Genomic DNA, 25,555 nt, shown 5'->3' with positions numbered 1-25,555 from the left:
ACAATGTATCCAGTGCAGACAATGCTCTGTGACTCCAGACTGACACAATGTATCCAGTGCGGACAATGCTCTGTGACTCCAGACTGACACAATGTATCCAGTGCAGACAATGCTCTGTGACCCCAGACTGACACAATGTATCCAGTGCGGACAATGCTCGGTGACCCCAGACTGACACAATGTATCCAGTGCGGACAATGCTCTGTGACTCCAGACTGATACAATGTATCCAGTGCAGACAATGCTCTGTGACCCCAGACTGATACAATGTATCCAGTGCAGACAATGCTCTGTGACCCCAGACTGATACAATGTATCCAGTGCAGACAATGCTCGGTGACCCCAGACTGATACAATGTATCCAGTGCAGACAATGCTCGGTGACCCCAGACTGATACAATGTATCCAGTGCAGACAATGCTCTGTGACCCCAGACTGATACAATGTATCCAGTGCAGACAATGCTCTGTGACTCCAGACTGATACAATGTATCCAGTGCAGACAATGCTCTGTGACTCCAGACTGATACAATGTATCCAGTGCAGACAATGTTCTGTGACTCCAGACTGACACAATGTATCCAGTGCAGACAATGCTCGGTGACCCCAGACTGACACAATGTATCCAGTGCAGACAATGCTCTGTGACTCCAGACTGATACAATGTATCCAGTGCAGACAATGCTCTGTGACCCCAGACTGATACAATGTATCCAGTGCAGACAATGCTCTGTGACCCCAGACTGATACAATGTATCCAGTGCAGACAATGCTCGGTGACCCCAGACTGATACAATGTATCCAGTGCAGACAATGCTCGGTGACCCCAGACTGATACAATGTATCCAGTGCAGACAATGCTCTGTGACCCCAGACTGACACAATGTATCCAGTGCAGACAATGCTCTGTGACCCCCAGACTGACACAATGTATCCAGTGCAGACAATGCTCTGTGACTCCAGACTGATACAATGTATCCAGTGCAGACAATGCTCTGTGACCCCAGACTGACACAATGTATCCAGTGCAGACAATGCTCTGTGACCCCAGACTGACACAATGTATCCAGTGCGGACAATGCTCGGTGACCCCAGACTGATACAATGTATCCAGTGCAGACAATGCTCGGTGACCTCAGACTGATACAATGTATCCAGTGCAGACAATGCTCGGTGACCCCAGACTGATACAATGTATCCAGTGCAGACAATGCTCTGTGACCCCAGACTGACACAATGTATCCAGTGCAGACAATGCTCGGTGACCCCAGACTGATACAATGTATCCAGTGCAGACAATGCTCTGTGACTCCAGACTGATACAATGTATCCAGTGCAGACAATGCTCTGTGACCCCAGACTGATACAATGTATCCAGTGCAGACAATGCTCTGTGACCCCCAGACTGACACAATGTATCCAGTGCAGACAATGCTCTGTGACTCCAGACTGATACAATGTATCCAGTGCAGACAATGCTCTGTGACCCCAGACTGACACAATGTATCCAGTGCAGACAATGCTCTGTGACCCCAGACTGACACAATGTATCCAGTGCGGACAATGCTCGGTGACCCCAGACTGACACAATGTATCCAGTGCGGACAATGCTCGGTGACCCCAGACTGATACAATGTATCCAGTGCAGACAATGCTCTGTGACCCCAGACTGATACAATGTATCCAGTGCAGACAATGCTCTGTGACCCCAGACTGACACAATGTATCCAGTGCAGACAATGCTCTGTGACCCCAGACTGACACAATGTATCCAGTGCAGACAATGCTCGGTGACCCCAGACTGATACAATGTATCCAGTGCAGACAATGCTCTGTGACCCCAGACTGATACAATGTATCCAGTGCAGACAATGCTCTGTGACCCCAGACTGATACAATGTATCCAGTGCAGACAATGCTCTGTGACCCCAGACTGACACAATGTATCCAGTGCGGACAATGCTCTGTGACCCCAGACTGATACAATGTATCCAGTGCAGACAATGCTCTGTGACCCCAGACTGATACAATGTATCCAGTGCAGACAATGCTCTGACTCCAGACTGATACAATGTATCCAGTGCGGACAATGCTCTGTGACCCCAGACTGATACAATGTATCCAGTGCAGACAATGCTCTGTGACTCCAGACTGATACAATGTATCCAGTGCAGACAATGCTCTGTGAACCCAGACTGATACAATGTATCCAGTGCAGACAATGCTCTGTGACCCCAGACTGATACAATGTATCCAGTGCAGACAATGCTCTGACTCCAGACTGATACAATGTATCCAGTGCGGACAATGCTCTGGGACCCCAGACTGATACAATGTATCCAGGGCAGACAATGCTCTGTGACTCCAGACTGATACAATGTATCCAGTGCAGACAATGCTCTGTGACCCCAGACTGATACAATGTATCCAGTGCAGACAATGTTCTGTGACTCCAGACTGATACAATGTATCCAGTGCAGACAATGCTCTGTGACCCCAGACTGATACAATGTATCCAGTGCAGACAATGCTCTGTGACTCCAGACTGATACAATGTATCCATTGCAGACAATGCTCTGTGACTCCAGAATGATACAATGTATCCAGTACAGACAATGCTCTGTGACTCCAGACTGATACAATGTATCCAGTACAGACAATGCTCTGTGACTGGTGATGAGCGAGTGTACTTGTTGCTCGGGTTTTTCCAGAGCATGCTTGGGTGATCTCCGAGTATTTGTTAGTGTTCAGAGATTTAGTTTTCATCACCACAGCTAAAGGATTTACAGCTACTAGCCAGCCTGAGTATATGTGGGGGTTGCCTGGTTGCTAGGGAATCCCCACATGTAATCAAGCTGTCTAGTAGCTGTAAATCATACAGCTGCTGCAATAAAAACTAAATCTCCGAACACTAACAAATACTCGGAGACCACCCGAGCAACGAGTACACTCGCTCATCACTAGTAACAATCCAGCAGAGAGATCTGTGCAGCTGCTGATTATGAGTTTCGCTCACAGAGCATTGTTTGCACTGGATACATTGTAGCTGAGATCAGGACTAGTTATGCACAGAATTACTGCCCCTGAATAGAATCAATAGTTTTGGTGTCTTCCTATCTGAGTAACAATTGTGTCTGCTGACAGAAGCTTTGGCTATAAGACAGACTGCCTCTTTGTGCTGCACTCACTTGTTTTAGTTCCCTCAATTAGGACATAAGAATTATGAACATGTCATGCTTCAGCCTAAGAAAAGAAGAGAGGAACTGGAAAATAATAAGTGTGGACAAGGGACATCTGCAGAGAATTACACACGCTCGTTGTCTCCTTTTGGTCTTGTCTTTGTGAGGTTTATGCCCCTGTTATTACAAACTATACAGGATACAACAAAAAACACAGCACCGGACATAGCACAAGACACAGCACAGGACAAACCACAGGTCATGGCGCAGGACAAAGCACAGGTCATGGCGCAGGACAAAGCACAGGTCATGACCAAGGACATGGCACAGGACAAAGCACATGGCCCAGGACATGACACAGAACAAAGCACAGGTCATGGCGCAGAACAAAGTACAGGTCATGGCGCAGGACAAAGCACAGGTCATGGCGCAGAACAAAGTACAGGTCATGGCGCAGGACAAAGCACAGGTCATGGCGCAGGACAAAGCACAGGCCATGGCGCAGGACAAAGCACAGGACAAAGCACAGGGCAAAACGCAGGACAAAGCACATAACATGGCACAGAACAAAGCCCAGGACAAAGTACAGGACAATGGCACAGGACACTGCACAAGACAAGTTAAGTAAAAAGGGCAGCACACTGCAGCGCCAAAACATGCAAACTTGAAAACACGAAATTTGAGCTGCATTACTGCACTAGAAATATGAAAAATGAGAGCTTTTAGCGCATAAAAATGGCCATATTTATGTGTACCTCGTAGCCACTTTACGGCATCTCTCTTATACGAGGTCCTACACTTGACCTACCTCATTGAGAATAAACGTCTCCATCTGAACGGGTACATGTGAAACCTCTTCTTGGACTCAAATTCTCACTCTCTGTGGAGGGGTATTAGACCTACTATAATTAAAACACCTGTGGCTAGGAGGCGGGAGTGCACGATCAGAAGGCCAGAGAACACATTTCAAAAACCTGACCTGCACATCCAAACATAGACCAAGTGTGAACAGGTGCTGAACCCAGAGTCGCCAACTCGTATATAGTTAAGTAAAAAGGGCAGCACACTGCAGCGCCAAAACATGCAAACTTGAAAACACGAAATTTCAACTGCATTACTGCACTAGAAATATGAAAAATGAGAGCTTTTAGCGCATAAAAATGGCCATATTTATGTGTACCTCGTAGCCACTTTACGGCATCTCTCTTATACGAGGTCCTACGCTTGACCTACCTCATTGAGAATAAACGTCTCCATCTGAACGGGTACATGTGAAACCTCTTCTTGGACTCAAATTTGTTGTGAATTCTGTGGCTGAATTCACTCCTGTGGTCACAAGTGGTACTGCAGCTTCTGAGCTTCCTCCCTCAGGTGTTCTGGTGAGCTCGTTAACTGCTTCATTACTTAACTCCGCCTGATGCTGCTATCCTTGCTCCTTGTCAATGTTTCAGTGGTCAATGTTTCAGTGTTGGATCTGAGCTTCTCCTGATTGTTCCTGTGACCTGCTGCTCTGTATAGCTAAGTGCTTTTTGCTTTTTTGTTGCTTTTTTTCTGTCCAGCTTGTCTTTTGTTTTGCTGGAAGCTCTGAGACGCAAAGGGTGTACCGCCGTGCCGTTAGTTCGGCACGGTGGGTTTTTTTTGCCCCCTTTGCGTGGTTTTGCTTTAGGGTTTTTTGTAGACTGCAAAGTTCGCTTTACTGTCCTCGCTCTGTCCTAGAATATCGGGCCCCACTTTGCTGAATCTATTTCATCCCTACGTTTTGTCTTTTCATCTTACTCACAGTCATTATATGTGGGGGGCTGCCTTTTCCTTTGGGGAATTTCTCTGGGGCAAGTCAGGCCTATTTTTCTATCTTCAGGCTAGCTAGTTTCTTAGGCTGTGCCGAGTTGCCTAGGTAGTTGTTAGGCACAATCCACAGCCGCTTTTAGTTGTGTTTAGGATAGGATCAGGTGTGCAGTCTACAGAGTTTCCACGTCTCAGAGCTCGTTCTTGTATTTTTGGGTATTTGTCAGATCACTGTGTGCGCTCTGATCGCTAAGCACACTGTGTTTCTGGATTGCCTTCATAACACCTGTCATTAGCAAACATAACAGTACAAGGAGCCATACTAATGATTCTCAATAGAGGGAAAGAAAAAGTTCTGACATCATTTTTTTTTTTTTTTTTTCTCAGCTCTGTGTTCACTTTTTTTTTTTCCCCTAGACATTTGGGTGATTCTGGACACAGGTGTGGACATGGATATTCAGGGTCTGTGCTCTTCAATGGATAATCTCGTTATAAATGTACAAAAAATTCAAGATACTATTGATCAGAAATCTATGTTAGAACCAAGAATTCCTATTCCTGATTTGTTTTTTGGAGATAGAACTAAGTTTCTAAGTTTCAAAAATAATTGTAAGCTATTTCTGGCCTTGAAACCTCATTCTTCTGGTAATCCTATTCAACAGGTTTTGATTATTATTTCTTTTTTGCGCGGCGACCCTCAAGACTGGGCATTTTCTCTTGCGCCAGGAGACCCTGCATTGAGTAGTGTCGATGCGTTTTTCCTGGCGCTCGGATTGCTGTAAGATGAGCCTAATTCAGTGGATCAGGCTGAGAAAAATTTGCTGGCTTTGTGCCAGGGTCAGGATGATATAGAAGTATATTGTCAGAAATTTAGGAAATGGTCAGTACTCACTCAGTGGAATGAATCTGCGCTGGCAGCTTTGTTCAGAAAGGGTCTCTCTGAGGCTCTTAAGGATGTCATGGTGGGATTTCCTATGCCTGCTGGTTTGAATGAGTCTTTGTCTTTGGCCATTCAGATCGGTCGACACTTGCGCGAGCGTAAATCTGTGCACCATTTGGCGGTACTGCCTGAGGTTAAACCTGAGCCTATGCAGTGCGATAGGACTATGACTAGAGTTGAACGGCAGGAATACAGACGTCTGAATGGTCTGTGTTTCTACTGTGGTGATTCCACTCATGCTATTTCTGATTGTCCTAAGCGCACTAAGCGGTCCGCTAGGTCTGCCGTCATTGGTACTGTACAGTCCAAATTCCTTCTGCCCATTACCTTGATATGCTCTTTGTCGTCGTTTTCTGTCATGGCGTTTGTGGATTCGGGCGCTGCCCTGAATCTGATGGATTTGGATTATGCTAAACGTTGTGGGTTTTTCTTGGAGCCTTTGCGGTGTCCTATTCCATTGAGAGGAATTGATGCTACACCTTTGGCCAAGAATAAACCTCAATACTGGGCCCAGCTGACCATGTGCATGGCTCCTGCACATCAGGAAGTTATTCGCTTTCTGGTGTTGCATAATCTGCATGATGTGGTCGTGTTGGGGTTGCCATGGCTACAAACCCATAATCCAGTATTGGATTGGAATTTCATGTCGGTATCCAGCTGGGGTTGTCAGGGGGTACATGGTGATGTTCCATTTTTGTCGATTTCGTCATCCACCCCTTCTGAGGTCCCAGAGTTCTTGTCTGATTATCAGGATGTATTTGAAGAGCCCAAGTCCGATGCTCTACCTCCGCATAGGGATTGTGATTGTGCTATCAATTTGATTCCTGGTAGTAAATTCCCTAAAGGTCGATTATTTAATTTATCCGTGCCCGAACACGCCGCTATGCGCAGTTATGTGAAGGAATCCATGGAGAAGGGACATATTCGCCCATCGTCTTCACCACTGGGAGCAGGGTTCTTCTTTGTAGCCAAGAAGGATGGTTCGCTGAGACCGTGTATTGATTACCACCTTCTTAATAAGATCACTGTTAAATTTCAGTATCCCTTGCCATTGTTATCTGACTTGTTTGCTCGGATTAAGGGGGCTAGTTGGTTCACTAAGATAGATCTTCGTGGTGCGTATAATCTGGTGAGAATCAGGCAAGGAGATGAATGGAAAACTGCATTCAGTACGCCCGAGGGTCATTTTGAGTATCTAGTGATGCCGTTCGGACTTGCCAATGCTCCATCTGTGTTTCAGTCTTTTATGCATGACATCTTCCGTGAGTATCTGGATAAATTCCTGATTGTTTACTTGGATGACATTTTGATCTTCTCAGATGATTGGGAGTCTCATGTGAAGCAGGTCAGAATGGTTTTTCAGGTCCTGCGTGCTAACTCTTTGTTTGTGAAGGGATCAAAGTGTCTCTTCGGTGTGCAGAAAGTTTCATTTTTGGGGTTCATCTTTACCCCTTCTACTATCGAGATGGATCCAGTTAAGGTCCAAGCCATCCAGGATTGGATTCAGCCGACATCTCTGAAAAGTCTGCAAAAGTTCCTGGGCTTTGCTAATTTTTATCGTCGCTTCATCTGTAATTTTTCTAGCATTGTCAAACCATTGACCGATTTGACCAAGAAGGGTGCTGATTTGGTTAATTGGTCTTCTGCTGCTGTGGAAGCTTTTCAGGAGTTGAAGCGTCGTTTTTGTTCTGCCCCTGTGTTGTGTCAGCCAGATGTTTCTCTTCCGTTCCAGGTCGAGGTTGATGCTTCTGAGATTGGAGCAGGGGCGGTTTTGTCACAGAGAGGTTCTGATTGCTCAGTGATGAAACCATGTGCTTTCTTTTCTAGGAAGTTTTCGCCCGCTGAGCGTAATTATGATGTGGGCAATCGAGAGTTGCTGGCCATGAAGTGGGCATTCGAGGAGTGGCGTCATTGGCTTGAAGGAGCTAAGCATCGCGTGGTGGTATTGACTGATCATAAGAACTTGACTTATCTCGAGTCTGCCAAGCGCTTGAATCCTAGACAGGCCCGTTGGTCGTTATTTTTTGCCCGCTTCGACTTTGTGATTTCGTACCTTCCGGGCTCTAAAAATGTGAAGGCGGATGCCCTGTCTAGGAGTTTTGTGCCCGACTCTCCGGGTTTATCTGAGCCAGCGGGTATCCTCAAGGAAGGAGTCATTGTGTCTGCCATCTCCCCTGATTTGCGGCGGGTGCTGCAAAAATTTCAGGCGAATAAACCTGATCGTTGTCCAGCAGAGAAACTGTTCGTCCCTGATAGGTGGACTAATAAACTTCTCTGAACTTCATTGTTCGGTGTTGGCTGGTCATCCTGGAATCTTTGGTACCAGAGAGTTAGTGGCTAGATCCTTCTGGTGGCCATCTCTGTCAAGGGATGTACGTACTTTTGTGCAGTCCTGTGGGATTTGTGCTAGGGCTAAGCCCTGCTGTTCTCGTGCCAGTGGGTTGCTTTTGCCCTTGCCGGTCCCAAAGAGGCCTTGGACACATATTTCGATGGATTTCATTTCTGACCTTCCCGTTTCTCAAAAGATGTCAGTCATTTGGGTGGTCTGTGATCGCTTTTCTAAAATGGTCCATCTGGTGCCCTTGGCTAAATTGCCTTCCTCCTCTGATTTGGTACCTTTGTTCTTTCAGCATGTGGTTCGGTTGCATGGCATTCCTGAGAATATTGTTTCTGACAGAGGTTCCCAGTTTGTTTCAAGGTTTTGGCGAGCCTTTTGTGGTAGGATGGGCATTGACCTATCCTTTTCCTCGGCTTTCCATCGTCAGACTAATGGCCAGACCGAACGAACCAATCAGACCTTGGAAACATATCTGAGATGTTTTGTTTCTGCAGACCAGGATGATTGGGTGTCCTTTTTGCCGTTGGCTGAGTTCGCCCTTAATAAATCGGGCCAGCTCGGCTACCTTGGTTTCTCCATTTTTTTGCAATTCTGGGTTCCATCCTCGTTTCTCTTCAGGACAGGTTGAGTCTTCGGACTGTCCTGGTGTGGATTCTGTGGTGGATAGGTTGCAGCAGATCTGGACTCAGGTAGTGGACAATTTGATCTTGTCCCAGGAGAAAGCTCAACTTTTCGCTAATCGCAGACGCCGTGTGGGTCCCCGACTTCGTGTTGGGGATCTGGTTTGGTTATCTTCTCGTCATATTCCTATGAAGGTTTCCTCTCCTAAATTTAAACCTCGTTTTATTGGTCCGTATAGGATTTCTGAGGTTCTCAATCCTGTGTCTTTTCGTTTGACCCTCCCAGACTCCTTTTCCATACATAATGTATTCCATAGGTCGTTGTTGCGGAGATACGTGGCACCTATGGTTCCATCTGTTGAGCCTCCTGCCCCGGTTTTGGTGGAGGGGGAATTGGAGTATATTGTGGAGAAGATTTTGGATTCTCGTGTTTCTAGACGGAAACTCCAGTATCTGGTTAAATGGAAGGGTTATGCTCAGGAAGATAATTCCTGGGTTTTTGCCTCTGATGTTCATGCTTCCGATCTTGTTCGTGCCTTTCATGCGGCTCATCCTGGTCGGCCTGGGGGCTCTGGTGAGGGTTCGGTGACCCCTCCTCAAGGGGGGGTACTGTTGTGAATTCTGTGGCTGAATTCACTCCTGTGGTCACAAGTGGTACTGCAGCTTCTGAGCTTCCTCCCTCAGGTGTTCTGGTGAGCTCGTTAACTGCTTCATTACTTAACTCCGCCTGATGCTGCCAGGGCCGCCATCAGGGCATGACGGCCGTGACTGGCGTATGGGGCCCGGTGAGCAGAGGGGGCCCGCATCGGGCCCCCTCTTATCTGCTCACCGGGCCCCTACCGGCAGCCGCAGGCTAACCGGGCCCTTAGCGCCGACGCTGCAGCTGTTTAAAGCTATTGACATGCGGGCGCGGGCCCGCACGTCAATAGTTAACAGCCGCGGCGCCGCCAGCCAATCTGAGGCTGGCAGGCGCTGACGTCAGCCGCACCGTGCGTGCATGTCGCCGGCGTCTGACATCATTGTCAGTCGCCGGCGAGTGCATGCACGCTGCAGCTGCGTGGAGACTTCGCCCACCGCAGGACCGCGGCAGGTAAGAAGAACTTTTTTTTTTTTTTTTCTTGAGAGCGGCGATCCGGGGGCCCAGGGAAAACACTGGGGCAGAGTGTGCTGGACGCAGAGGGGGCAGAGTGTGCTGGACGCAGAGGGGGCAGAGTGTGCTGGACGCAGAGGGGGCAGAGTGTGCTGGACGCAGAGGGGGCAGAGTGTGCTGGACGCAGAGGGGGCAGAGTGTGCTGGACGCAGAGGGGGCAGAGTGTGCTGGACGCAGAGGGGGCAGAGTGAGCTGGACGCAGAGGGGGCAGAGTGCGCTGGACGCAGAGGGGGCAGAGTGCGCTGGACGCAGAGGGGGCAGAGTGCGCTGGACGCAGAGGGGGCAGAGTGCGCTGGACGCAGAGGGGGCAGAGTGCGCTGGACGCAGAGGGGGCAGAGTGCGCTGGACGCAGAGGGGGCAGAGTGCGCTGGACGCAGAGGGGGCAGAGTGCGCTGGACGCAGAGGGGGCAGAGTGCGCTGGACGCAGAGGGGGCAGAGTGCGCTGGACGCAGAGGGGGCAGAGTGCGCTGGACGCAGAGGGGGCAGAGTGCGCTGGACGCAGAGGGGGCAGAGTGCGCTGGACGCAGAGGGGGCAGAGTGCGCTGGACGCAGAGGGGGCAGAGTGCGCTGGACGCAGAGGGGGCAGAGTGCGCTGGACGCAGAGGGGGCAGAGTGCGCTGGACGCAGAGGGGGCAGAGTGCGCTGGACGCAGAGGGGGCAGAGTGCGCTGGACGCAGAGGGGGCAGAGTGTGCTGGACGCAGAGGGGGCAGAGTGTGCTGGACGCAGAGGGGGCAGAGTGTGCTGGACGCAGAGGGGGCAGAGTGTGCTGGACGCAGAGGGGGCAGAGTGTGCTGGACGCAGAGGGGGCAGAGTGTGCTGGACGCAGAGGGGGCAGAGTGTGCTGGACGCAGAGGGGGCAGAGTGTGCTGGACGCAGAGGGGGCAGAGTGTGCTGGACGCAGAGGGGGCAGAGTGGGCTGGACGCAGAGGGGGCAGAGTGCGCTGGACGCAGAGGGGGCAGAGTGCGCTGGACGCAGAGGGGGCAGAGTGCGCTGGACGCAGAGGGGGCAGAGTGCGCTGGACGCAGAGGGGGCAGAGTGCGCTGGACGCAGAGGGGGCAGAGTGCGCTGGACGCAGAGGGGGCAGGATTGATACGATGGAGACAGATGGGGCAGGATGGGGAGATCATATGGGGCAGAATGGATACTCATGAGGGCAGGATGGGAGAACATATGGCTGGAGCCTGCAATGAGACACACGGGGGCTAGGATGGCGAATATTACCATAGGGGCTAATTAAGGGATATTATTATTGCAGTGATGTATTTATTTTATTTTTTGAGTATACTGTTTTAAATGGGGGGAGGTCCTGTTACTGTGCAGAGTGATACTATGTCACCTTCTTTATGTGGTGTAATGTAGAGGCTGTGAAAATTAAGTAATGTATTCTGCAAGTGGAACTCAAGATAACTGTGTTATTTCTGCAGAGACGAGTCCTGGCTGGCTGGAAGAAATGATGGCGGTCTGTGCTGGATGAAAGATGAAGGACTTCACCTAGAGACGTCACTGGTGAGTCAGTGTTAACTATACACTGACACTATACACTGTATACTATATACAGAGCTCCTGTGTATAATGTCACCGGTGATCACTGTATTACCTGTAGACACTGCTTACTAATTACAGATCTCCTGTGTATAATGGCACTGATGGTGATAGTATTGTGTTTTTTTTTTTTTTATTACTGATCAGTATTGTAGTATTCAGTCACTATGTGGTGGTAATATGCGGTCTGGTCATGGTGTTGTGGTATTTGTTCCTTGTGTTTGATATTATTCGGTCACTGTGGTGGTAATATGTCATCTGGTCATAGTGCTGTGGTATTTGTTCCTTGTATGTAGTATTATAGGTCACTTTAAAAATTGAAAAATAAATAAAAATATACCTAAATTGTATTGCATATTTTAACAAATATTTAGTAGGTTACAGTAGAGTAGGAAGAAGAAGAAGACACAAAAGAGAATAGTAAAACCAAAAACACTCAGTTTGAAAAAATGTTGCAGTAATCCGCAAGTGCTAGTAAAAGATGTAAAAAACAGGGTATTTGGTTGATACGTTTTTTGCAAAAAATGTATACTAAGCTGCTCTACCAATCTTCACGGTATACCCTTATCAGAGCAGTCCTAACTAATGTATGCAATCCCTATCTGATGTATTTAAAAACCTGATCATCTGTATATAACCTGTGTGAACAGGGTTCAGAGAGGAAAAATCCATGTGTGCATACAGGGTAGAACAGCTTTTGTGCAGATAGCCCAAGAGGAGTGGTGGAACTCCCCAGTCTTGTAAACACAAGAGAACAATTATGGAAACAGGAACACATGGGCTACAGTAGAGTAGGGCACGGCCAAAAGTGTCTACCGTGTTCTGGTGGCGGCTTAAAAAATCTTTTGGCCAAAACAAAAGCTGCTGGCTATATGTGTGATCTGGTGATGGGAACTGTTAATGTGTGATAGGTGAGAAGTGGAGATTTTCCAAGAGATGGCGGTGGGACTGTGGACAGTTCGAGGGGTGGAGCCTGGAGGCGGGGCTGGGGTGGAGCCTGGGCGGAGTCTCAAGGGGGCCCCGAAAATTTTGCCAGTATGGGGCCCCGAAATTTCTAGTGGCAGCCCTGGATGCTGCTATCCTTGCTCCTTGTCAATGTTTCAGTGTTGGATCTGAGCTTCTCCTGATTGTTCCTGTGACCTGCTGCTCTGTATAGCTAAGTGCTTTTTGCTTTTTTGTTGCTTTTTTTCTGTCCAGCTTGTCTTTTGTTTTGCTGGAAGCTCTGAGACGCAAAGGGTGTACCGCCGTGCCGTTAGTTCGGCACGGTGGGTTTTTTTTGCCCCCTTTGCGTGGTTTTGCTTTAGGGTTTTTTGTAGACTGCAAAGTTCGCTTTACTGTCCTCGCTCTGTCCTAGAATATCGGGCCCCACTTTGCTGAATCTATTTCATCCCTACGTTTTGTCTTTTCATCTTACTCACAGTCATTATATGTGGGGGGCTGCCTTTTCCTTTGGGGAATTTCTCTGGGGCAAGTCAGGCCTATTTTTCTATCTTCAGGCTAGCTAGTTTCTTAGGCTGTGCCGAGTTGCCTAGGTAGTTGTTAGGCGCAATCCACAGCCGCTTTTAGTTGTGTTTAGGATAGGATCAGGTGTGCAGTCTACAGAGTTTCCACGTCTCAGAGCTCGTTCTTGTATTTTTGGGTATTTGTCAGATCACTGTGTGCGCTCTGATCGCTAAGCACACTGTGTTTCTGGATTGCCTTCATAACACCTGTCATTAGCAAACATAACACAAATTCTCACTCTGTGGAGGGGTATTAGACCTACTATAATTAAAACACCTGTGGCTAGGAGGCGGGAGTGCACGATCAGAAGGCCAGAGAACACATTTCAAAAACCTGACCTGCACATCCAAACATAGACCGAGTGTGAACAGGTGCTGAACCCAGAGTCGCCAACTCGTATATAGTTAAGTAAAAAGGGCAGCACACTGCAGCGCCAAAACATGCAAACTTGAAAACACGAAATTTGAACTGCATTACTGCACTAGAAATATGAAAAATGAGAGCTTTTAGCGCATAAAAATGGCCATATTTATGTGTACCTCGTAGCCACTTTACGGCATCTGTCTTATACGAGGTCCTACGCTTGACCTACCTCATTGAGAATAAACGTCTCCATCTGAACGGGTACATGTGAAACCTCTTCTTGGACTCAAATTCTCACTCTCTGTGGAGGGGTATTAGACCTACTATAATTAAAACACCTGTGGCTAGGAGGCGGGAGTGCACGATCAGAAGGCCAGAGAACACATTTCAAAAACCTGACCTGCACATCCAAACATAGACCGAGTGTGAACAGGTGCTGAACCCAGAGTCGCCAACTCGTATATAGTTAAGTAAAAAGGGCAGCACACTGCAGCGCCAAAACATGCAAACTTGAAAACACGAAATTTGAACTGCATTACTGCACTAGAAATATGAAAAATGAGAGCTTTTAGCGCATAAAAATGGCCATATTTATGTGTACCTCGTAGCCACTTTACGGCATCTGTCTTATACGAGGTCCTACGCTTGACCTACCTCATTGAGAATAAACGTCTCCATCTGAACGGGTACATGTGAAACCTCTTCTTGGACTCAAATTCTCACTCTCTGTGGAGGGGTATTAGACCTACTATAATTAAAACACCTGTGGCTAGGAGGCGGGAGTGCACGATCAGAAGGCCAGAGAACACATTTCAAAAACCTGACCTGCACATCCAAACATAGACCGAGTGTGAACAGGTGCTGAACTCTGGGATGGCACCATTGAAGCTCTAAAAAACTATAGGGAGAAAAATACTTTATCTAAAAAACTAATTAAAGCTGCCAAAAAGGAAACAGAGAAGCACATTGCTAAGGAGAGTAAAACTAATCCCAAACTGTTCTTCAACTATATCAATAGTAAAAGAATAAAAACTGAAAATGTAGGCCCCTTAAAAAATAGTGAGGAAAGAATGGTTGTAGATGACGAGGAAAAAGCTAACATATTAAACACCTTCTTCTCCACGGTATTCACGGTGGAAAATGAAATGCTAGGTGAAATCCCAAGAAACAATGAAAACCCTATATTAAGGGTCACCAATCTAACCCAAGAAGAGGTGCGAAACCGGCTAAATAAGATTAAAATAGATAAATCTCCGGGTCCGGATGGCATACACCCACGAGTACTAAGAGAACTAAGTAATGTAATAGATAAACCATTATTTCTTATTTTTAGTGACTCTATAGCGACAGGGTCTGTTCCGCAGGACTGGCGCATAGCAAATGTGGTGCCAATATTCAAAAAGGGCTCTAAAAGTGAACCTGGAAATTATAGGCCAGTAAGTCTAACCTCTATTGTTGGTAAAATATTTGAAGGGTTTCTGAGGGATGTTATTCTGGATTATCTCAATGAGAATAACTGTTTAACTCCATATCAGCATGGGTTTATGAGAAATCGCTCCTGTCAAACCAATCTAATCAGTTTTTATGAAGAGGTAAGCTATAGACTGGACCACGGTGAGTCATTGGACGTGGTATATCTCGATTTTTCCAAAGCGTTTGATACCGTGCCGCACAAGAGGTTGGTACACAAAATGAGAATGCTTGGTCTGGGGGAAAATGTGTGTAAATGGGTTAGTAACTGGCTTAGTGATAGAAAGCAGAGGGTGGTTATAAATGGTATAGTCTCTAACTGGGTCGCTGTGACCAGTGGGGTACCGCAGGGGTCAGTATTGGGACCTGTTCTCTTCAACATATTCATTAATGATCTGGTAGAAGGTTTACACAGTAAAATATCGATATTTGCAGATGATACAAAACTATGTAAAGCAGTTAATACAAGAGAAGATAGTATTCTGCTACAGATGGATCTGGATAAGTTGGAAACTTGGGCTGAAAGGTGGCAGATGAGGTTTAACAATGATAAATGTAAGGTTATACACATGGGAAGAAGGAATCAATATCACCATTACACACTGAACGGGAAACCACTGGGTAAATCTGACAGGGAGAAGGACTTGGGGATCCTAGTTAATGATAAACTTACCTGGAGCAGCCAGTGCCAGGCAGCAGCTGCCAAGGCAAACAGGATCATGGGGTGCATTAAAAGAGGTCTGGATACACATGATGAGAGCATTATACTGCCTCTGTACAAATCCCTAGTTAGACCGCACATGGAGTACTGTGTCCAGTTTTGGGCACCGGTGCTCAGGAAGGATATAATGGAACTAGAGAGAGTACAAAGGAGGGCAACAAAATTAATAAAGGGGATGGGAGAACTACAATACCCAGATAGATTAGCGAAATTAGGATTATTTAGTCTAGAAAAAAGACGACTGAGGGGCGATCTAATAACCATGTATAAGTATATAAGGGGACAATACAAATATCTCGCTGAGGATCTGTTTATACCAAGGAAGGTGACGGGCACAAGGGGGCATTCTTTGCGTCTGGAGGAGAGAAGGTTTTTCCACCAACATAGAAGAGGATTCTTTACTGTTAGGGCAGTGAGAATCTGGAATTGCTTGCCTGAGGAGGTGGTGATGGCGAACTCAGTCGAGGGGTTCAAGAGAGGCCTGGATGTCTTTCTGGAGCAGAACAATATTGTATCATACAATTATTAGGTTCTGTAGAAGGACGTAGATCTGGGTATTTATTATGATGGAATATAGGCTGAACTGGATGGACAAATGTCTTTTTTCGGCCTTACTAACTATGTTACTATGTTACTATGTTACATGGCCCCGGTCAGTCGCTGCTGAAAGTTTCCATCTGCAGCGACCGTAGTCTCACATCTGAACTTTTCACACAGTGTACACCACACGCTCACATACACCGCTGTCTTCAGCAGAGATATAAGCTGAGGTCAGGATGAGAGACTTGTATACATACATACAGTGCCTTGAAAAGTATTCAATTTGTTTTCCACAGTTTTTCATGTTACACTCACGGACATAAATGTATTTTATTGGAACTTTATGTGATACCGGCACAAAGTGACAAGTATCTGTGATGTGTAATGGAAATGATACGAGGTCTTCTAAAAATTTTACAAATATAACTCTGAACACTGTGAGGTGCATTTGTATTCAGTCCACTGTGTCAGTACTCCGTAGGACCCCCTTACTCTGCAGTTACTGCTGGTGTCTGTCTCTACCAACTTTGCACATCTATAGGTGACATTTTGCCCCTTCTTTGCACACTCTCTCTCGCTCAGTGAGATTGGATGGAGACGAGTGCGATCAGCAATTTTCACATCTTCAAGACACAGATTCTCTGGAATTTTGGGTCTGGGCGGTGACTGAGCTGGTCACACACATGAATATACTCTAATCTTAACCCTCCATTGTAGCTCTGGCAGGATGTTTGGGGTTATTGTCTTTTGGGGCTGGAAGGTGAACCACCACAGTCTCAAGTCTTTTGCAGCTTCTAATAGGTTTTCTTCCATAATTGCGTATTTAGCGCCATCCATCTCCCTATCACCTCTGACCAGCTTCCCTGCCCCTGCTGAAGAAAAGCCTCCCCACAGCGGGATGTTGGCACCACCATGTGTGATGATAGGGATGGTATTTTCAGGGTGATGTGCAGTGTTAGTTTTCCATCACACGTTGCAATTTGAATTTAGTTAAAAAAAAATCATCCTTCTCCTTTGGTCTCATCTGACCCGAGCTCCTTCTTCCACATGATTGACGTGTCCCCTACAAGGTTGTGTGCAAACTGAAAAAAAAATTCTTTTTTCTTGCCACTCCTCCATAAAAGGTCAGATTTGTGGAGTGCAGGACTAATAGATGTCCTGTGGACAGGTTCTCTTTACCCTGAGCTGTGGATCTCTGCAGCTCCTCCATGACCATGGACCTCTTGGCTTCATCTCTAATTAGTGTTTTCCTTGCTTGGGATGTCAGTTTAGGTGGACGGCCATGTCTTGGTGGTAGGTTTGCAGTTGTGGCATACTCCTTCCATTTTTGGACGATGGATTGAGCAGTGCTCCACGAGATGTTTTTTTTTTTATAACCTAACCTGGCTTTACTCTTCTCCACAACATTATCCCTGACCTGTCTGGTGAGCTCCTTGGTTTTCATGATGGTGTTTGATCCCTAATGTTTTCACACAAACCTCTGAGGCCTTTATAGAACACTTGTACTTCTATTCACCCAGGTGGACTCAATATACTAATTATGTGATTTCTGGAGGCAATTGGTCATTCAGGATTTAATTTAAGAGTATCAGACTACAGGGGGCTGAATTCTAATGCATGAAAGAAAAAGCAAATGTTCCAGCTTCATGTAGAGAAAACGCAAACTTTTTAATTCAAAAATTTAAAAGATACATGCTCCTCGGATCTCACCATGCAATCTCCTCCTCCTGGGCAGTCACTGTGTGCAATCTCCTCCTCCTGGGCAGTCACTGTGTGCAATCTCCTCCTCCTGTGCAGTGTCTGGGTGCAGTCTCTTCCTCCTGTGCAGTGCCTGTGTGCAGTCTCCTCCTGTTTGGTCCCTGTAGACAGTCTCTTCCTTCTCAGATGTCCCTGTATGCAGTCTTTTCTCTCATACAGTCAGTGTGTGCAGTCTCCTCCTGTGCAGTCATTGTGCGCAGTCCCTGTGTGCAGTCTCATCCCCCTGTACAGTCACTGTGTGCAGTCTCATCCCCCTGTACAGTCACTGTGTGCAGTCTCCTCCTCCTGTGTAGTCCCCGCATGCAGTCTCTTTCTTCTCCTGCAGTCTCCCTCTCCTCTGCAGTCTCTTTCAGTAGAGTTGGGTCTGGCAATGAGTTACACAGGCAGATTTTGCAGACCAGTAATAGGACATGGAAGAGACAAACCGTAAATCCTGTAAGTCGTCCTCTTCACATTTCTGGCTTTCTATTGAGTCCCCGGTGCAGTGCTTCCCTCCAGCGCCAGGGGAAGGGTTATTACAGACCCGGCTCCTCACCCGCCTCCCCGCGCTCCCAGCACAGGCGCTCCAGGACGTCCAGCAGCCCCAGTTACCATCGATAACGCCTGGTAGAAAAAGAGAGACATGAGTGATCGATAGTGGTGACACCCATAGATGAATACTCTTCATAGGTCACCTATCATATAACACATGTGGGATTTATATTTTGCAACTTCTGCATAAAGTGTAAATCAGAAAGTCTCACAGAGGCCATCAGTATTAGATTGGATGGGGTTTTCATTCTCAGCACCCCCTCCCCATCACCTGTTTGTAGACACAGTGCCACACTTTGGTAGTGGCTGCACCTGGTAATGCAGCTCAGAATTGGACTGAGCTGTAATACCAGGTGCTGCCACTGGGCGCAGTGTCTCACAAGATAAAAGCACAAAAAAAAGAAAGAAAGATCCAGATCTCATGTCATTGTGACTCTTACCGGGATCGTCCGGGGCCAGGATGCCCTTTTCGCAGGCAGTGCCAAATGTGTACGGCCTACAGTGGCAGGTGCACGTTGTACCCTCGACCACCGGCAGCCCATTGTTCTGGCACGGCTTACACCGACACGAACTGTCCTCGTTCATATACTCCTCTATGGCTCGTTTCAGGTACAGTCTTTTCACCGAGTAACAAGGCACTTCTTTTACCAGCTCATATAATGGAGTGAGCTAAAAAAAAAAAAAAAAATAAGAAAAAAGACTACATTTACATGACTAGAAACAGCACCACACCTGTCCGTGGGTTGTATGTGGAATTACAGCTCTTTTCCATTGAAATAAATGAGGTTGAGCTGAAATACCACACGTAACCAGGTGAGGCGCTGTTTCTGGAACAAATAAGTGTGGAGGAGAGAAGGAGGTCTTCAGAGGACTGGGAAAATATTGTGAGATTAGTTCGGAGGAGACAGGTTGTGGATGGCTTTGTAGGTCAGTGTTAGTAGTTTGAACTGGATACGCTGAGGGAATGGGAGCCAGTGAAGAGATTTACCTTCCCCTTTAAGATGTTATATATATACTGTATGTATTATTTTTCTATAACAGTTAAGAACATAATTCATTGTCTGCTCTTGTATTCGTCTTTACCAGAGAACACTGTAGTATCTCAGTAGGTTACTAAGATGCATCAGAAACATTTACATCCTTGGCTTATCCTTCTCTGTCAGGTGGACAAAAATAGCATCTCTACCTAGGGAATATTTCTGAGTAAGTCTAGAAAAGAAGTTTGGTAACTTAACGTGGTTTTCTCTACTCCATCAGGAGCCGCTTTCAAAATTCTGCAAATTCTGTGCATTTGTCATCTGAGCTCCCACAACCCTGAGAATGTCAAAGACCTTCCTAGAGGAAGAGACCCCGGCTGCTTTTCATCTCTCTTGGCGTTCCTCATGGGACAAGAAAGACTGAGGGTGGCTGGAGATGACATCTTGGGACCACCCTGGTTTGGTAGTGATACCCTGGCTTGATATCATAATCCACCCAGCACTATTCTTTATCGTGACAAGAAGAAGAAGAGAGTGATGGAGATGCCTCGTAAAAGGAGCCAATTCTCAGCAGACGGATAGATGGCAGCTTCTTGCCTCCTCTGGTCCCCTTTGGGGGGATGTCAGTAGCTTTATTCTACTTCTCGTAGAGCTTTATCCAGCACTGCAGGGGTTAATGTCGGCACACCATGATTGCAGCGTCCCTTCCGGCATATTCATCAAAACTGCCTAAAATAAAAACATTCTTGCCCACAGCAACTAATCAGACAAGACGCGGGACTTTTTCTTTTCTGTGTAGTGTAAAAAAAATGTATTCCACTTTAAAAAGTGTCAATCAAGTCCCCAATGTTCTTTACATGTACTATTACTACTCACATACTGCAGGGGATTTATTCATACTTTTTATCCTAGGTTTTGCACTTATACCGATACATGCGCCAGACCATTTCTTTGGTTTTGTTTTCATCTACAAACTTTACAGTTTTCTATATTTTGCTCTGTACTGTGACTTGTATAGTGCAAAAAAAATATCAAACGGGTGCGCCGTCAAACATAATATTCGTCCTCCCCGTGAGCGGTTTCTCTTTATCAGCAATCTGCCAGCATTATAGGTGCTGGAATGTTATTTCCCTCACCAGCCATTGTCCATTGGCTTGCCTGTTCGAAACTGAATGTTACCTTTCTGTTATGCCTTCCAGTAGAGAGACAAAGACCCAACCCTACTTCCTGTAGAGGGACAGAGGCCCGACCTTACTTCCTGTACAGAGACAGGGACAGAGACCCATCCTTACTTACTTTAGAGAGACAGAGACCTGACCTTACTTCCTGTAGAGTTTCAAAGACCCGACCTTACTTCCTGTAGAGGGACAGAGACCCGACCTTACTTCCTGTAGAGGGACAGATACCTGACCTTACTTCCTGTAGAGGGACAGAGACCCAACCTAACATCCTGTAGAGAGACAGGGACAGAGACCCAACCTTACTTCCTGTAGAGGGACAGGGACAGAGACCCAACCTTACTTCCTGTAGAGGGACAGAGACCTGACCTTACTTCCTGTAGAGGGACAGAGACCCAACCTAACATCCTGTAGAGAGACAGGGACAGAGACCCAACCTTACTTCCTGTAGAGGGACAGGGACAGAGACCCAACCTTACTTCCTGTAGAGGGACAGAGACCTGACCTTACTTCCTGTAGAGGGACAAAAGCCCACCCCTACTTCCTATAGAGACACAGACTTGTCCCCACTTCCTGTACTACTTCCCATATCTCTGCTGCTAGAGAAGGATTACACCTGAACACAGGCAGTGGACCACAAGTTACCCAGAAGGGACAGACGTAGTAGTCGGACCTTGAATTGCTTTTTTGGGTGTAAGGCTAGTTTCACATTTGTGTTTAAAAATGCAGCGTTTTAAACGCAAACGCAGGTGGTAAAAAAACAAACAAATGTAAACGCGTGCAAACGCTATGTTTTTTAGACGCATGCGTTTTTGCATGTGGTAAAAAAACGCGGCGTTTTGACGCGTTTACATGAGTTTTTTTCCTGCGTTTGCGTTTTTGAAACGCATGATGAGAAGTGTGTGACAGCTGCCAATCATCAAAATCAACTAGAAAACCCACTATAAACAGAAATAGCTAGGGTTAGGGCTAGGATCCCTAGGGTTAGGGTTAGGATGCCTAGGGTTAGGGTTAGGGTTAGGATCCCTAGGCTTAGGGCTAGGATCCCTAGTAACCCTAGGGATCCTAACCCTAACCCTAGGGATCCTAACCCTAACCCTAGGGATCCTAACCCTAAACCTAACCCTAGGGATCCTAACCCTAACCCTAGGGATCCTAACCCTAACCCTAGGGATCCTAACCCTAGGGATCCTAGGGTTAGGGTTAGGATCCTAACCCTTAGGGTTAGGGTTAGGATTCCTAGGGTTAGGGTTGGGGGGTGGCTTATCAGTGTGTATTCTTGTGTTTTTCTATTGAAACGCATGCGTTTAAAAATGCAAGCAAACGCATGTGCTTAAAAACTCATGCGTTTACATAGACAGCAATACGTTTTTTTGCCGCAAAAAAGCCTCTAGAAATTACTACAGGTTGCATTTCCGCAACAAAATGCAAGCATAGAAACGACGCATGCGTCGTCAAAACGCGGCAAAACGCATGCAAAAAAAGCATGCGTTTTTAATGTTAAGTACAGAAAAAAACGCATGCGTTTTTTTGCGCTAAAACGCAGCAGCAAAAAACGCAAATGTGAAACCAGCCTAAGACAACAAAATGTTTAAACTATGTGTTGTATAAAGTTTGGGCTGTGTGATTGCGGTTTCTCTTGTCCTCTATGCCAGGTTAGTGACCCTGTGTCAGTATATACTGTACATTTCACGTATATTCTCTCTACTGACTCATCCTGGACGTCTTCTGTCCTCGGCCATCCTGCATCCCGGCCCACACCACATTGCTGACATCAGACAGCGGACAGCAAGCGAGCAGCGCGGCCGCGACGTGAGCGGAATGACAAATCACATTGATAACCATATTTCAAGCAAAGCCATTGATCATGCAGAAAGGTCAGTGCGATTCCTGTCAGATCTCTAATTACTTTTCTTCTCCCATATTCCCTAATGCAAAAGGTGTTGAAGCGTCTGGAAATGCGCGGCGTGATAAATGGCGCTGTCATCTGCCGCATGCTAGAAGAACGGCTCCTTTTCTTTTTATGGTTTCAATAAATTTTCTAATCAAATAACAAAAATGAAAAACAAAATTCGACTTATACAATTCAGCTCCTCACCATGTTCAAGATCTCTGCTTGCTGTCAGTGAATGAGAACGCTCTTGTTTCCATTCAGGGGCAATAACCGTTGACACCGCCTGTCCTCTTCTCATCCGAGTATAGGAGGAAAGAATTAGCGCCTCGTATATGTGTCAGTATGAGTAGATACAATGTATCCAGTGTAGACAATGCTCTGTGAGCTGAACTTCTTTTTTTTTTTTTAGTGCTTTGCGCTTTTTTTGTGCTATGTTTTATCTGTCCATTTGCACCATTTTTAAAGTCTATTTTATATATGTTTTAGCTGACCACTGTGGGCGGAATTTTGGATTTCCGGATTTTTTCGCTTCATGCATCACTTGCGGCTTCTTGAAAAGTCGCAAAGTTTGTCATTCTTTTTTTACCTTCCCCCAGAGTGACCATATGGACGCCAGATATACGTCCTCAATTTTCTGTACTATTTTGCAAAACGTGCAACTTTTTGCTTTGATAGGTCATAAAAAAAGGGTAAAGCCAAAAATAAAGATCATGTTTGACTTTGCACAAAATTTATGAACATTTTGAAGAATTTTGCACGAAAAAAAAATGGCTACGCATAACAGAAGGCAAAAAAATGAAATGACTTGAAAAAAAAAATTGGAAAGGATTAGAACATGCATACATCTCAGCTTTTGCAGAAGTGAAAGAGGGACAAATCATGCAGCACATTTTGGCCACGCCACAAGAAACGCCAACTTAAAAACATTTCGAAAAAATAATTGCAGCATTTTCCATGTTATTTTAGGCCTCTAGATAAAAAGAAGCACAAACAACGCGTTTTTAGACCACAGGGGGCGCCGTTTCGAGGAAATCACATCCACTTTTCTTGGACAGTTAAACAGCAGAATTTCTGCACAAACTAAGCAGCAGAAAAACGCAGCATTTACACTACATGTGAACACGGTCTAAAGGTCCAAGCAAAGTGGATGTAACTTCATAAAATCTGCGCCCTCCGTGATCTAAGGGCGCCGCTATACTCTGCGGTTTTGGTATATTTTTCTCTATAGGCTTCTGGGTAGAGCCTCAAAAACACGCATGTAAAAAAAAAAAAAAAAAATTCTGTTGCATTTTTAAGCCCAGAATCATAGCTTTTGTTTAATATTAAAAAAAGCATTAAAAACGCGGCTTCACGTCTGCATCAAAAAAGCATCAAATATGAGGGAACATGGGGGGGAAAAATTGTTATTTTGTCATGTGATGAAGACACCTACAGAAAACGTGCCGAAAAAAGCGTTAGAAAAAAAACACAGCATTTGTGCTACATGTGAACACGAACTCAGCGTTACATTTTTAATCAGAATTTTTAAGGGTTTAAAAGAGAACAAAATCAATCACAACATTTTTTTCACGCAAATTTTCTGATCACTATAGATAAACTGATAGCTGTGTTGTGCTGGATGTTATGATTACAGGGACACCAAATATGTCTGTTATTTGCTGATTTATGAAGTGCGTTAAGAATGACATTATTGTAATTCTTGTTCATTATTTTTTAGTAATTTTGTAGAAGAAAAATCTGACTTTTATTCTCCCTCTAGAATACAGGGACGTAGAAATACACTGCTATGTACAGGTGTGTCTCTATGTACCAGTACAATCTGCCTGTGGGGACGGTTGGCCGCTGTGGATATGTGTTTGTTGTTAGTGAATGGGAACACATCTCTCTGCTGGTTTGTTACAATGTACCAGTCTGGAGTTACAGAGCATTGACAACACTGGATACAATTGTATCCCCTCCTAAAATAAGAGCAGGATGATGTCTGCACCTTGTTGACCAGTAGTTGCCATACTGTCACATTAAAACAGCCACTAATAACTTTCTCCTAATTTGCATGGAATAAAGTAAAACTCAGTGATGATCCCTTTTCTGAGATTTAAAGGAGGCTGTCTGCGTTTAATAATGACTAATTTTCTAACAATTCAGCAAAACAGAAGTTGCTCCACTGCTGGTATGTCCATCACATCAATCAGATGCAATCTGTTGCAAACACAACAGTACGTTTTCTCTTTCCCCCCCACAGGAGAAATGAGGCAATTCACAGTTTGTATTTAAATGCATGTATGTACGTACTCCAGAGCAATAAATGGTTATTGTAGCCACCCTCTACTAATAGATGTGGGCCCTAAACAGAAGCCCCTGCCCCTCAATAGGATGTGCCAGTCTTGGCTCTGTATCAGACAGCACTGTCGCACTTTACATAGAATATGGACTGACCTTAAACTTTATAACGACAGGCAGATTGGTTACAGAACCAGCCCAGGACGCGTAGCGCTGGTCATTAGCTACCGGGTTCTCCAGGGAGAAGTAAGAGAGTGCAGAGATAAATTTGGGTTCTCCTCCTTTAACAATGGCTTGTCCTCGAACCTCTTTCCCGGTGTCACCTGCAAAATGTAAAGAATAAGTATTTGACAACAGCATTGAGCAAGGATGCTGGGGTATAAATTAGAAACGAAAGACATTGATTTCACCTTTAATGTCAGATTATTACAAATTCTATTATTCAATAGCAACTTATCCATGAATTTATTGAAAAAAATGTCCAAGCCCAGAAGAAAACCATGTAAAATCCCAAGTAAACACCATCACAACGTTACATTATTTTATAAAGGAGCCAAGATGGGGGACATTATTTTTAATGTCCTCCATCCTGGACCCCTTCCTGTAATAAAGGGCCAGGATGGGGTACATTATTATAGGAAGGGTCCAGGACAGAGGACATTACTACAAGGGGTCAGGATGGGGGACAACATTACAGAAAGGGGCCAGGATTTAGGACATTAATACAGATTGGGGGCCAGGATGGATGACATTATTATTACAGTAAGGGGCCAGGATGGGTAAC

At 45.8% G+C, this 25,555-nt stretch overlaps 1 protein-coding gene across 1 annotated transcript in view; it reads right to left on the bottom strand.

Moving 5' to 3' along the window:
- C7 (complement C7) overlaps window positions 1-25,555 on the bottom strand; it is a 112,819-nt gene that overhangs the window by 46,772 nt on the left and 40,492 nt on the right. The window contains exons 10-12 of the mRNA XM_069745906.1: window positions 24,928-25,094; window positions 18,883-19,111; window positions 18,337-18,514 (exon numbers count right to left, since the gene is read on the bottom strand). Coding sequence (XP_069602007.1) covers window positions 18,337-18,514; window positions 18,883-19,111; window positions 24,928-25,094 — 574 coding nt within the window. The remainder of the gene's footprint in view (window positions 1-18,336; window positions 18,515-18,882; window positions 19,112-24,927; window positions 25,095-25,555) is intronic.

The sequence above is a fragment of the Ranitomeya imitator genome, chromosome 1 (genome assembly GCF_032444005.1).
Source record: "Ranitomeya imitator isolate aRanImi1 chromosome 1, aRanImi1.pri, whole genome shotgun sequence".
Lineage (NCBI taxonomy): Eukaryota > Metazoa > Chordata > Amphibia > Anura > Dendrobatidae > Ranitomeya > Ranitomeya imitator.
The sequence above is the reverse complement of the archived record's forward strand: the minus strand, read 5'-3'. Positions and strand labels throughout refer to the sequence as shown.